At 57.9% G+C, this 14,375-nt stretch overlaps 1 protein-coding gene across 6 annotated transcripts in view; it reads right to left on the bottom strand.

The window, feature by feature from the left end:
- Positions 1-14,375, bottom strand: part of RIPOR2 (RHO family interacting cell polarization regulator 2) — a 112,531-nt gene that overhangs the window by 20,836 nt on the left and 77,320 nt on the right. For all 6 annotated transcript variants that reach the window (XM_037152936.2, XM_053655872.1, XM_053655873.1 and 3 more), the window contains exons 4-9: positions 13,761-13,839; positions 12,122-12,145; positions 10,978-11,031; positions 7,448-7,597; positions 4,143-4,206; positions 103-146 (exon numbers count right to left, since the gene is read on the bottom strand). In XM_037152936.2, coding sequence (XP_037008831.2) covers positions 103-146; positions 4,143-4,206; positions 7,448-7,597; positions 10,978-11,031; positions 12,122-12,145; positions 13,761-13,839 — 415 coding nt within the window. The remainder of the gene's footprint in view (positions 1-102; positions 147-4,142; positions 4,207-7,447; positions 7,598-10,977; positions 11,032-12,121; positions 12,146-13,760; positions 13,840-14,375) is intronic.

Raw genomic sequence — 14,375 nt, forward strand, 5'->3', positions numbered from 1 at the left:
GTAACATGTGAAGAAGAAAGATAATTTAAGAAGTGTAATGACGACCTCTGATCCCTCTCCCTCAAGCCTTCCACCCAGACCCCAGCGCCGCAGGACACTCACTTCGTATTGGTCTCCGGGACACAGGCGCGCGAAGCCGGCCAGACCTGCAAGAAGCGGTGGGATGTGAGCTGCAAACACCTCCATCTTTACGACCGCACCCTGACTTCGGGACAGGTCAAGGGTCAGATCTTTGCGAACTCCTGCAGCCAAGTCTGGGGCCACCCATCTGTGGGAGGGGCTCCCGGGGGTGGGAGGGGCTTTCCGGGCCTGGAAGGCTGTTTCGCGCGGGCTGCAGCTCCCTGTGTCATTGGGCCGGTGTGAGGTCCGGGCAGATTCCAGGATCACGGAAAACTGCCCCGAATATTCTCACGGAAATACCCCGAGCTCTTGCTTCCCTTTCTGTCCTGAGAGGTGCGATTTCCGGAGGGGCCTCCGGTTTGGGCCGAGGTTCGCAGACTCGTCCGCTGCCTTTCCCCAGCTCACCCGCTCCAGGGATTTCCTTGCTCTGTGTAATCACCATACCAACCTGTACCGCGTTAGGAAATCTCCCAACGCGAAAGATGACCATCGACAGCAAGCGAGGGACAAAGAAGCCAAAGCAAAGCAACCAACCAAATGCAGACCCCCTGCACCACCAACAGGAGGGGGGGGCATCTCCTCTGCTGCCCCACCCAGTAAGTCCCTTTTCACGGGATCTGCTCACATTTGAGACACGGCATGACAGCCGGGTCTTCAGTCAAGGTGTGCACTATCTCAGAGCATCTCAGGAACCCCAACTTCTCTTTCTTTTTTAGATATTACTTAGTGCTCACTGCGTGTGGGGATCTAGGCTTTGGGGCAGCAATCTGGAAATCAAGGCAGACTTTCCAGACACCCACCATACACAGACAGCAGAAGGCGGTTCAAGCCCACAGGAAGGAGCTGCAGGCCGTGAGGAGGGTTTAGCCCCCAGGTGGCTTCTCATTTACCTACCAGCTACCCTGCTCTGTATCATTCACCTAACTCCGCTGTCTTCACCTTTGAAAGAGGGATAACAGCGTCCACTCCCTGGGATGGTTTGCAAGACAACCCGTCAGGCACACAGTAGGTGTCAGGCACACAGTAGGTGCTCGGGGGAGAGTGGCGGTGCATATACATGCAGGTGCTACGTTGTGGCCTGCATGGTGCATACGAAAGGTGTCATCCATACGAAAGACAGAGCAGCTCTGCACACGTGAGGGGGACAGACAGCAGAAGGGGACCCCTGCTCTTCCTGTGTTTCGAGGTTTTCCACGGCCGTGTTCCTTGTGTAGTCACAACACAAAGAGACTGTCCCATTTCACGTGGGCTGGTTTCATGGGAGCATGTGACTGACGGGGTTTCACCTCCGGGACACAGGGCCTGGGCGGCCAGAGTTGTCTAACCTTTCCTGAAAGCCTGCTGCGTGTCCAGGCCAGCTCACCCTGACATTTGTGGCCTCCGAGATCTTGGTTGCTTTTGTATTAGTTAACACGTGACTTCACCCCCTCGGAGTGACGGGGGCAGCGTCACAGCGTGTTTTGCCTTCCACGCACGAAGAGCACTGCTGAGCTGTGAGACTGAACCCACTGGCATTGCCAGCAGCAGGGTGTGGGGAGAGAAGGGAGGCGGCCACAGCGCCTGCGTTTGCCAGATCTGCCCCTAGATGGCGGCAGCTCCCCAGCGTGTGGTGTCCCTGCCCGGAGCTTCCTTTGGGAACCGGGTTTCAGACTCGTCATTTCCAAACCTTCTCTGCCCTCGGGTAACAGCTGCTGAGCAACGCTCAGACTCAGAGGTCGCGGGGGAGCCTTCCTCCGCCCGGACAGGATAGCGGCAGGCACCCACCCTCTGGTCCTGGACCCCCAGCAATCTGGCCCTGCCCTCCTGGCCCAGCAGGTCCCTTATTTCCCCGAAAAGAAGGCAGTGGCTCAGGCGCCCACTTCCTCCAGGAGACTGTGTGGCTCTCCAGGCCAAGGGCAGCCCATCAGGACACAGCCCAGCGCTGACCAATCGTCTTTATCTCATTGCCTCCCCAGCCCCCCGCACAAGCTGGGTTTCTGTGTGTTGGGGGAGGGGCGAAAAGGGAAGTGTGCACAGGTGTGGCCGGAGGAAGCTGCGCTACCAGGTCTGAGGATGTTATGAAACATCCTCCTTTTCTGTGTCGGTTGGTTATTTTTTACCAGAATGAAGAACAGATAAGAAAGTAGCTAACCGCCCGCCTCACTGGGAGATTTCCGGGCAGTGGGAGAGGGCTTCTCTTTATCGAGAGGGGAGCGTTTCCACGGAGCATTTTCGAGTTCTCCTGTTAGATTACGGAAGTGTAGGTAGGACATCTATAGTGAGAAGGGAGCGTCTCAGCTTCAGGCCCCAGAGACCTCCTGGGGGGGACCCCGAGTCTAGAGAAACCGGGGGCGTGGACCAGGCAGGACAGAGAAGAGACAGAGATGCAGACGGACAGGGAGGGGACACAGAGTCCTCAGTCCCCCAGTGGACATAGTCTGTCCCCCAACAGCCCCCTCTCACTGACCACCAGCCCTGCAGCTCCAGGCTTGGGGGGCAGGGCTCCCTTTGTCCCCGCCCACTCTCAGGTGCCCGGGTGCCAGGTGCCATCCTGGGAGTGGCACTCCATTGGGTCCACTCAGCTGCGTGGGGACAGCCCTGCTGTCACCGGCTGGGGATGTAGGAGGAACCAGGGGCCCCGGGCGTCAGTTTCAGGTCTGACTCCGACTTCCGGCCTGACTTCTGGGGCGGGCGCCTGAACCCCCACATTCCATCGGGAAGGTGGGGCACTTGTCCCCCACCCCAAACGGTGCCTGTGGTGAGCGTGAGCAGCAGATGGGGGTGGGATATATGGCAGGCCTTGCATCCCCGGGGAGACGTGTGTGATCTGAGCGGTTCTCGGACTCGAGGCCGCACCAGTGCGGGAGTCTGCGTGGCCGGTGCCCGCGAGTCGGGGCGGGAGGGCAAGTGTCTGTTTTCCGGATTCAGGTGCTGACAGAGTCACTCTGAGAGTACGTGTAAACACAGACATACTTCTGGCTGGGTGGCTCTGTGGGTTGGAGCGCTGTCCCGTACACCAGAAGGTTGTGGGTTCCATCCCCAGTCCAGCCGCGTATGGAAGGCAACCGACTGATGCTTCTCACTCCCCCTCTCTCTCCCTTCCTCCCGACTTGCTGGGGTGGGGCTGGGCTCACGTGGTTTCGGAACCACTGACTCAGGTGAGGACCCGTGGGACTTAAGAATGGGCTTCGAATACAGATGCTGAGCCCAGGGCCCGGTCACTGTGGCCTCCCGGTCAGAAACGCCCCGAGGTGGGGACTGTCCAGAGTAAACACCAGAAAGTCACCGGCAGAAAGAAGGAAATGTACAGACCTCTGGGGGGCGGGGGGTTAGCACAAATACGATAAAATTAAAAAACTGGTGGGTAGTTTAAAGGGAACATGGGGCCCCAAGGACCAGTTTGAATGACACCGGGAAGAGGCCGGCAGCGAAATCAAGAGCATTTTGGGACATTCTGAGGGAGAACAGTTTCCACAGCAAGTCAAGGGGACGGAAGAACAGGGAGGGGTCTGTTTTAGACGGAAGGAGCCCTAAACATCTCCCCAATGACCTCTCATGAGGCCCGGCCCCTGTTTGGGTCCCGCTTTGAACAAATCAACTGTACAAAGCATTTCCGAGACGACTGGGGGAATTTGACGGTGGACTGGGCGCACCCAGACCCCTTCATTCTGTGAGACTCGGGGGTGCGGGCGTACGGCTCCGTGAGGGGCTGCCCCCGTGGGAGCAGAGTCTTGCAGTCTGCAGGGGCGGACGCCCACGTCTACGCTTTCTTAACCGACAGACAAGATTCTATCTCATCAAAGGAAAAACAAAGAAAGCAGATGAAGGAAACAGGGCGAGAGCCTGCTAATTACTCAGTGTAGGGGACGGGCTTACGGAGGCTCCTTGTAAGAGTCTCTCTGCCTTCGTGTGTCTGAGGTGCTGCCGTAATAAACCTCTAAGGGTGCAGGCAGGTCCAGAGCGAGAAGGCTCGGAGCGTCCGGGAACTAGCAGACGCGGGAGGGCCGAGGTCCTTGCGAGGAACCAGAGCAGCCCCAGCGTACCTTTCATCTTGATGCAGAACTCGCCCAGCAGTTTCTCCAGCTCCACCTCGATGGTGCACATGTTCTGTGGGGGAGGGGAGACGGCGCTGGTCAGTGCTCGCTGGTCAGCGCTCCCTGCTTCCCCACCGGCCCCAGGCCCGAGCGGCTGTCACAGCCTGAACCCTGGGGTGCACCGACCCACTTCGGGGTGAGCGTGTGCCCCAGGGTGCACCAAAACCATTTTGGGTGAGCGTGAACCCACTGGCAGTGCGCGTGAACCCTGGGGTGCCCCGATCCGTTCTGGGTGGGCTACCCAGCACCGAGTTCTCGACACGATGTTTAGCCCAGGTCTGGGCAAGACTTCCGGTGCCCAGGAAGCTCAGGAGCACAGAACAAGCTCAATTATATCATAAACCCCCAAATCCAGAATGTGAGGTGTTCTGTGAGAACCGGCCTGAATTCTACAAAACGGCAGCATTGAGGGGAAAATTATCTAGATTAAAGAGATGACCAGGCGAAGTGTGTTCACCTGGTTTCCGAGACAACAGCATAAACTGAAACGGGGACAAAGACACTGGTTGGGTGAAACTGGGCAAATCCGAAAACACGCCGGATCTCGGTGATTCTGTAGCGTGACTTGACTTTCTGAGCCGTGATAACGGGATGTACGGGTGGTCAGGCTGGGCTTCCGAGGGTCATGTGGGTCACGGTTAAGAAATCCGTGCAAAGCGTTTGTGGGGTGAGGTGCCCTGACATCTACCGCCGACGGTTCAATGACTCCGCAAAAACGGGGGAAAACTGAGCTCAGGAGGGAGGGAAAACACAGGCAGGAGAACGTCACCCGCGGTTACAACCAGGTGCAAGTGTCCTGTGCATTGTACCAGTCTCGGCTTTTCTGTAAGTTGGGAATTTTTCTTGATAAAACATCGGGGCAAAAAGAGCACTGGGGCTCCACTCCACTCCACGTGGGTGCAGTGGGGGGCCTGATGCTGACCCCTCAGTGCCCCAGCGTGGCTCCTGGGTCCGACCCGTGTCCTGTCCTCACCCTGATGTCGAGGGAAGTGGAAGCAGGAGGGACCCGTCTGTGCGTGGGTGACCGGTCCCCGAGAGCCCGCACGGGGCCATCGAGGCTAGAACTGAACAGTGCTGTGGCCCGTCTGCAGCTCGGCCTGCTGGTGCCGGTGCCGGTGCTGGTGCTGAGGCCTGGCAGCTCCGTGAGCCCTGCAGGGACTGCTGCCGTTTGAGCTTTGCTTGCTGAGGCCTCGGGATGGGTTTGTGGGGCTGGGGGCTCTGATCCACTCCCAGTCATTGCTCTGGGGAAGCTTAGTCGCTCACCTAGCTTAGCAGAGTGGGGGTGGGGGTGGGGGGGCATGCTTCCTGCAGCCTGAGCTGGCTGCTGATGGGAAGCTCCGAGAGCAGAGTCTCGGATCGTAAACAAGTCTCTCCCCTGCAGGCTGGGCGTCTCCATGAAGGAACGCATTTCACTTTCCAGAAGCGTCAGCGATGTTGTCTCGCCTGTCAGGGTGGCCACCAGGGTCTTGAAAAGCGGGGCAGATCCTGGAACAGCTGGGCGTCCCCCAGGGCCAGAACTTTCCTCCGTCTCACCAGGTGGCCCTTGAGGACTAGCGTCACCTGCCAGGGCCCCCAGCGCCCCTGTGCCCTGAGTGTTCTTTGTGTAAAATCCTGGGTTTTGTGATTCGGCCTGAGGTGCAAAACCACCTGAGGTCTCGTGAATTATAAGAGGCTTGCGTGCTTTCTTCTCTGAGACAGCTCTTCAGTGAAATTGCCTCTGCGGCTTTGAACTTGTGAGCAAAGCATGATATCTTGGCTGTGGACCAAGGGTGGGTCCTCCTGAGAGGACCTGCAGCTGTTCTGGGCCCGGCAGCTCGGCAGCTTGGGGACTGAACAGCCTCTAGGCCTGGCAACCGCGCTTGCTCTCAGAGACGAACAGAAATGGGCTCCCGAAGGAGGCTGCTCCTGAGCCCGGGGTTCTCAACCTGCGGGTTCATCAACTTGGGTGGGGTAGGCGGGGGGGGTGTGGGGAGAAAGTCACACTATTCCACAGACTAACAATGGACACGTCAATATGTCAGGAAGGTAGAAGACAGGCCACGGGTATTACCAGTACCCACCACTCCGATGGGGACAGAAGCCGTCCGTGGTTTATTGCAGACACCCTGAAACTGTCTCTACCTTCCACTGCCTTGCGCCTCGTGATCCCCAACACCCGGGGCCAGCGTTGGAGCTTATCGTCCGATCCGGTGTCCCAGGAGAGCAGCGGCCCTTGTACTATGGCTCACACTCGGCTTCTTCCCCATTGTGTTAACTGCGCTCACAATTCCGAAGCAGCCCTTTCTTCGCAGGCCTGCTTTCACTTTCTGCACTTAAAAAGCTTCATCCTTCAGAGGCCCTGGGGGAAAGAAGCCCCCACTCTAGAGCAAACTCGGTGACGCCCAGGCGTGCCGGGCTGACACACAGGCCGCCTGTCACCCGAGAGGTCCCTCGGTCCCACGTACTGAGCAGACGCCCACCCTGGGAATCGGGCAGCAGCCCCTGGTTGAGTGATGACTTCACCCGGGAAACTTGACCTCTGAGCAGCGCCTCCCGGGACAGCGAGAAGGAGGCTTCAATAATTCAGTCACTTCGCCAGAGGCGCTGGTGTCAGGTGGCCCTGGAGGGGCAGAGACCTGCCTGTGTCATGTGCTGGGGCCCAGGAGACAGTCAGAAACCGGGACAGCACTCCAGTCCGGGGCTCTTTGTCTGGTCTCCCTGAAGGAGAGAAATTTCTAGCACTAAGTTGATGGCGGGCAGCAGGGGACACCGTACTGCCATGACAGCCACTCTCTGGGGTGATCGTCCCCGCCCGGTCCAGTCGGCTCCCGGAAATACAGCTCGAGGGGACTGTAAGCATGAGGATTCGGAAGTGATTTAAAACCAGGGCACCGCGGCTTCCTCAGTCACCCCCTGGGATTTCGAGCAGCATTTGTGGTGTCCACGGGCACAGACCACACAGGGCCGCGTCGCCCTGGCCGGGGAGTGGCCCCGGGCGTCCGGCCCCGTGTGGCTGGAAGAGTGCATGAACGCGCTGGTCACAGGGCACGAGGACGGCGCTCCCGGACTGCCAAGGCCCGTCCTCTGGAGGCTGGAGAACCACTCGGGTGTCATTTTAAACAATTCCACTGTCAGCCTCAAAAAAAAAAAAAAAAGCAAGCGAGGCCAAGAGGGGGCCTGTCTGCCCGAGGAGTGGGGTGAGGCCAGGGCAGGGTGCGCCCTGTTCTGGCCCGGTGCGGGCCACCAGGCCGGGACGCGGCGGGCGGGGGTCCTACCTCCGTGTACTCCTTGTAGCTGCGGTGCACCTCCGCCAGGCTCTCGCGGGCGGCCCTGCTGGCGGGCGACGCGCCGAAGGCCTGCTTCATTTTGCTGGCCCCGTCCTGCAGGCGCCTTTGGATACAATAAGCTTCGTAGAGCTCATCCACCTGCAGGGAGGGAACCGGAAACACGAGGAGGTGAGTCCTGATCATGTGGGAAGCAGTGGCCGGTGTCACGGTCTTGGAGCGGCATCGCCCTTGCAGGCAGAGACCCAGGCCTTTCATTTTTGCCCCTGGGACCCACTGTCCCCGACACATGACAGGTCCCTGAGCCGCGTTCCAAGCACACACAGTGGGGAAGAACCACAGGTGGGCAGACCGCGTGGGGCAGGAGTGGAAACGTGCACCCAGGACACACGGAGGCCTCACGGCTGCTCCCCGTGGGGATGACGGCTCGGCTGAGTTTGCACAGACAGCGTCACAGGGCGAGAGCCACACACCCAGATCGAGCACTGTTTTTAAGAGAGAACCCGAGGCGAGTTGATAAAAAGGATATGTGCAAACTCAGCTCCACGATAACAAGAGAGAATGAAGTTGTGCTGGAGATTAGATTGGCGCACGGCTGTAGAAAGGTATCCGACCAAACACTAAGACCTGGGATGTTTGTTGTAAATTTAGCACAATTAAAAAGTAAATGGAAGCAATGGAAACGAGAGATGTCGCAGCTACGCCGCCACGCCGAAGCCTCTAAACTCCCTCCACACACTGCAGCCGATCACACTCAGCACAAGCCTGATCGTCACTAGTGCTGCTGGGGCGCAGGGGGAGTCTCTGTCAGCCAAGGCCTCTCTGACACCCACAGGACCTTGGGCCACACGTGGACACATTTTTTAGGGTCGAGGATGGGAGGCAGTGGTCAGGGATCCTGCTCAATGTCCTGTACAGCGGAGGACAGCCCCTGCTCCCCCCAGAGTTACCCCGAGATGCCAGCACTGCAAGGTGGAGGGCACCTGTTCGGAAGGTACTCCTGGTGACGTGAACCGGGGAGGTCCTGTGCCACCCCCGGCTACCCACACACTCCCTGCAGACCACCGAGGGGCTTGTCGGGCAGGTAGACGGCATCCGCAGACGCAAGGGGAGGCAGCAGCTTGGGGGGGCGCTCCGCTCCCCTCCCCTCCCCTCCCCTCCCCTCCCCTCCTGCAGAGGACCACCTGAATGTCTGATCACAGCACCAGCTTTGTTCCTAAGAAGGGGGCCGGCACTGCGGAGCCCAGGAGGAGGTGGAGGTGAAGCTCTCGGACTCCGGAGGTGGGGGCTCCCTGTCTGTGCTGTTGGCGGCTGCTCACAGACAAGCGTCACAACCACCGCTAGAGCCGGTGGCTCCCGGTCACTGCCTCCTCCCTCCGGAGGCCCGAGCTCAGTGTGGGCACACGAAGACCCTGGCGGTGGTTCTCTGGGCCAGAGAGGCCTCCGTCACTCCCTCGTCCAGCGATTCACTCCACTGTGCCGAGAGGAACTGCCAGACTCGGGCAAGAACAGAACGGTCCCTCGTCTTTGGGGCGGATGGGGTTGCCTCTAGTGAAGACGGGGGTCCAGGCCTCCAGTGGCCTGTCCACTGATGACATCTTTTGGTGGGTGACTGGCCTCGAAGGTGGCTGCTGTATTTTGAAGCTAAGACTCACCAGGTGCGCTGGTCACATGTGGTTGCCCAGGCCCTCCTCTGAGATGTGGGGGCTGAGCCAGGGGTCTGGAATGTTCAGACCTCGGCAGAGGGCTCTGGCTGGGCAGTGGCCCCACACGACTTCTAGGGGTGCCAGAACTGGGCCTCCCTCGTGGCCGGCCAGGCAGCCACCCTGTGGTCCTGGGGGACACCCCTCGACCCTTTTCCCACCAGAATCTCTGCCACTGTGACCCTCTCAGTAAGAAAATTTCTCCCTGAACCCCTGCGTTGGCCCTAATGGCCCAATCTGTTACTATGCATTTAAAGAGAAGTGTATTCTTTGTTTGAGTTAAATGCTAGCCTGTCCCAGCCAAATGGACTCCCGCTTTAGGATACAGAGTAACTGCATGCGTCTGAGCAGAGCTGGCCCATCTACAGGCAAGCGTGTGGCTCTGCGTCAAATAAACGGATCCACCGACTCATCCTGGGTATCGGTGCTGCAAACAGGGTGCCCCAACCTCCCGTGACCACGGGACCTCGGCCTCCCACCAGGACGGTGGAGAAACGCACGCCTGCCTGACACTGATCTTGCTTCCTTTCGGTTTTGCAAACTACACAGGGAAGCGGGTCAGAGCCTGCCCGCCACCCAGATACCTCCTCGCGGCCTCTCTGTTTCAGGTACTGAGGGCGGCGGAAACAGGAGCCGTTTCAATCAGCTGAGGCCGTGGTGGTCTTTCGAAGTGGGAGGGTGCAGAGGCAGCAGCATCCATGTATAAAGCCGTCACCACATTTTAACAGGAGAGGGTTCTGCCTTGGCCGGGTGGCTCAGTAGGTTGGAGCGTCGTGGTCCCGCAGACTGAAAGGTCGGTCATGGGTTCAATTCCCGGTCAGGGTACATACCTAGGTTGGGGGGTCGATCCCTGGTTTGTGGTGCCTACAAGAGGCAGCTAATCAATGTTTCTCCCTCACATCAATGTTTCTCTGCTCTCTCCCTTCCTCTTGCTGCAAAATCAACACACTTATCTTCAGGTGAGGCTTCATAAGTAAACAAATAAGTAATAAGAGGAAAGGATTCTTAGGATCATCATGATAGAACACAGGTGCCGCCCACATCCCACTTCCCAGAGCGCAAGGCCAAGGTCCACGCTGACGGCTCAGCCCAGGGAACTGCGGCCTAGACCCGGAGGCTTCCAAGTCCCAGCGCAGGGAGGCTAACCCCGGGCTCTGCACTTGGAAGAGAGGCTGACGAGTGTGGGTGGGGACAGGGACTGTGGCCGCTGTGGCTTACTGGCTCCCAAGGAGACTTCTTCTGGGGTGCACCTCCTGACGGTGCTCAGAACAGGGGAGACAGCCCCGCGCCCCACTGGCTGGTCGGACCACCGGTGAACTGTGTGTAGGGCTCAGGGCTGGAGCCCGTCCAGGGGCCACCGATAACGCAAAGGTGCCGGGAACCCAGGCCGTGTGAGGAAGCAGGGAGGAACCCAGAACTGGAGACAGACTCAGAGAGGCACCGGCCTGTGTCCCAAAGTGCCCCGACGGCCTCCGTGAAGGAGTGCCGGGGGTGCCGAGTTGGTGTGCGGCCGGACGGTGCAGTGGGGCAAGGGGATGTTTCCTGCAGGCCGGGTTTGGCCCCCGGTCCCCCTCCCTGGGCGGCCCTGCACCTCGGCACCGTGGCTGCGGGGCCAAAGCGCGGCCACAGCCGTGCTGGGGCGCCAGGCTCTCCAGTCTCACCGTTCCTCCGTCTTTCCTGCCTGTTGGTCTTAATTGCTAATCAGCCTAGGAGTCAATTTGTATGGAGACTCCTCAGAGCACCAGCTCAGCTCAGGCCCAAGGGGACTGGTTGGTAACAGGAGGGAGAACAGGCAGAGGCAGCGGGGAGGGCAATTACCTTGCTGATGTGGAACTCCAGGCGTCTCATGTATCTTTCGATCGTTTTAATTTGCTGGAATTAAAAGGAGACGTTTGAGAAAGCTTCAGTGCAGTGCAGCTGGTCCAGACGGCGACTTTCAACCTCTCCCATCGCATCCCCGGGCAACCTCTCCCATCGCATCCCCGGGGTCCCCCAGAGGCCGAGCCCTCCCCTGCCCTGTCCCTGGTGCTAGTCCGAGAGCCTCCAGGATCAGCCTGAGAGCATCATTAAAACACTGGACACGTGTCCTGTGAGGTGCACTTGCTCCATTATTGGAACCTGCGTTTCACATCAAGAAGCCCAATCGAATGCAATTTACTGGATTTCCGGCCAAACAGTATCGTCGTGGAAACTGACCAAACTCCTCCATAATAACCCAGTGGATCAGCTCAGAGATGAACTTTCCCCCACACTTCCTGTCTCTGACACGGAGGTGCTTTGCACAGTTGCCATGCCTGTGCACGCTCACAGGCGATCACGGTGGTTTCCGCGTCATCTCTTCGTTTGGGTTACAAATATTACTATTATGTGCATTAAGTCTAATTACTCCTTCAAACGTCTGCAAACAGACAGGACCTGATTCAGCGTGAAGGGTGCTGTATGTGCAGGAGGCACGAAAAGAGACAGCTCCATACGCACCTAAAAATAATCTACATTAAAAGTAATCTACATTAAAAATAAGCTTCAAAGAGCCTTGGCACTGAGTACCAAATACACACTTTGAGTGAAAAGAAAGAACTGTGTCTTGGAGTAACTGGAATCATTCTTTGTTTCTTGGTGGAACATACAAGGTAATGGGGTATTTTCCAATCAAAGATCTGGATTTGATCGACCCTGAGGGTTAACATTTATGGAGAAGAGCAGGCAGGATCCCCACACACTCAGAAACCCTACCACCGGGCGGCACTTTTATGAAAGTGTTATTGGATCTGAGGATCGTGGTTCTTATTCGCCAAATTCATAGATAAAAACGCATGTTTCTCTGGGTTTAGGACCGCCGTCGCATGCCTGGGATGCCCTGTGCATCCGAGGGGCTCTCGGCTTCCGCTCCAGGACACCAGGTTTTGCGTCTGCCCCGACGCCACGCCCCAACGCCACGCCCCGACGCCACGCGGGAACCCACCTTGTCCAGTTCGTACAGCACACCCTGCAACAGAAACGAGAGGGCTCGAGTCAGAGCACAGCTCCCTCAGCGGCGCCCCTGGTGGTCAATGAGGGGTTGCGTCTGCACGCAGTGAATGATAACCAGCCCGCAGGGTTCTGCTGGGGTTTGGGGCATTTGCTTTTGCGGAGTGAAAATCTGGGCTATTTTCCGTGCCAATGAGAGGACTTTTACTTACGCTCCGTGCTCCACGGTGCCACCCAGACCCCCTGCCCCTTCGGGCCTCAAGCGGGTCTCTGGCTTCGAGCTCTTTTCTCTCACCTACCCAGGGGCTCACTTCCATGTTCCCTTTTTCCATTTTTACAAAATCAGTGGTGTGACCACAACATGTAGCTGTGACACAGGTGTCGAAGATACACTTGCCTTACTGCTTAAATAGTGTGCGGTCGTCATTCAGGGTGTCCCCAGGGCTGCACCACGCCTTTCACGAATTGTTTTTAGGACAAACTCACGTCCTGTGAGTTCTGGGTGTCACGGGGAATCGGTTCAAATTCCTGCACCCCCACGGGGAGGAGTCTATGGGATGCTCGCGCTAGGGGAAGCTCCGCCTTCCCCTCACCATTGTCCTCCAAGAAGGGACACTGGTTGCCACCGAGGATGGCCAAGGGCACCAGAACCCCTTGAAGGTCATTTCTCGGGATTTCCACATGGGTGGGGCCCGTTTATACCCTGGCATCACTACGACATAAAACCCTGGACTTCCATAAAGCCTTTAAGCTTGAGCCCTTGAAAAGGACGGCGGTTTGCACGTCAGCCCATCTCCTGAGAGAGAGAGAGATCAGCTGCCAAGGGGCAGGGGCGCCCCCTGGGGACACGCAGAGCTCTCCGGGCTTTCCGAGACCTCGAGGCGGTCCGTGCTTCCAGGTGAGGAGCGGAATCACTGAAAACAGTGGGTGCGTCAGAAACGCCTGTCCAGCCAGACACACTGGCACAAGTCACCCAGAGAGGGGGCTGCACGGGTCTCAGCTCCGGGGCCAGCTTTTCTTCTCTGCCCTCACTGCCTGCCACATTCGCTAAAACACTGGAGATAAAGCCAAGGTCTTGAGCTCCCGATTCTGTACCAACCGCATGCCAGGGCTACTCTGACTTTTCATTTTCTTTTATTAGTTGAGGGAGGGACACAGGGAGTATTTTTCCTGATTATAAAGTTCACCTGCATAAACACGCTTGGAAAATATGTAAACATACTCAGAATAAAGCATTAAAATATCCATCAGAAAGCAGACCGTATTTTGCCCCTTTGATCTGCTCTTCTTGTAGGTACTCTCTACCCACCTCCATGCAGTAGAAAAAGATATTTAGCAAAAGAAACTAAAAAGAAAAAGAAAAGAAAAAAAAAAAAAGCCCTGGCTGGTGTGCCTCAGTGGATTGAGGGCCATCCTACAAACCAAAGGGTCGCCGGTTCGATTCCCAGTCAGGGCACATGCCTGGGTTTTGGGCCAGGTCCCTGGTTGGGGGTGTGCAGGTATTTCTCATACACTGATGTTTCTCCCCCTCCCTTCCTCCCTCCCTTCCCCTCTCTCCAGGAGTAAATAGATAAAATCTTAAAACAAAAAATAAGAGCATGGTGTGAGCGTCCCGTTGACTGGCTAGTACCCACCAGGCGTGAGTTCCTTTTCATGTCTTTGAGCTGGGCGTTCAGCTTGTCCAGCTCCGTCTGGTGGAGCTCCAGATACTCACTGCAAAGAGAAGGTGGGGCACAGCCATGAGCCCGGGGTCTGTCCAGTGGGCTCCGGGGCTGCCGACCCCCTCCGTCTGCAGGGACACTGCGGCAGCGCCTGAGACTATGCGGATGGTGGACAAAGAGCACCCCCTGAGGCTGGGGGCCCGGAGCCGAAAACCCAGGGGGGGAGGGAGGAGCCGGGCAGGTGCGGAGCCTTGCACAGCTACGCCCGGTTAGCACAGTGCGGGCTGGGGGTCATCCCCACACGCTCCGGAAGTTTGCTCGGGGTGGCGGGGGGTGGTTCAGAACCTCCTGAGGCAACCTCTAAACCAGAGCTGCCCCCCCAACATTGTTGGGGGGCGGGCTAGTCCGCTACAGAGGGCAATAAAAATGCGTTACTCCTTCGGGTCTCCTCCAGTGTTAGGGACCTTGCGTCGGAACCCGATACACGTCCTACCTCTGGGACTCAGCGCAGGCTTCCCCGAGGACCGTGCAAGAATGAAACACCCGCTATAGACACCGCAGGTAACAGTGATCCCAGGAGGCTAGTTT

The sequence above is a fragment of the Artibeus jamaicensis genome, unplaced genomic scaffold (genome assembly GCF_021234435.1).
Source record: "Artibeus jamaicensis isolate MK-2021 breed Jamaican fruit bat unplaced genomic scaffold, CSHL_Jam_final scaffold_1689, whole genome shotgun sequence".
Taxonomy (NCBI): domain Eukaryota; kingdom Metazoa; phylum Chordata; class Mammalia; order Chiroptera; family Phyllostomidae; genus Artibeus; species Artibeus jamaicensis.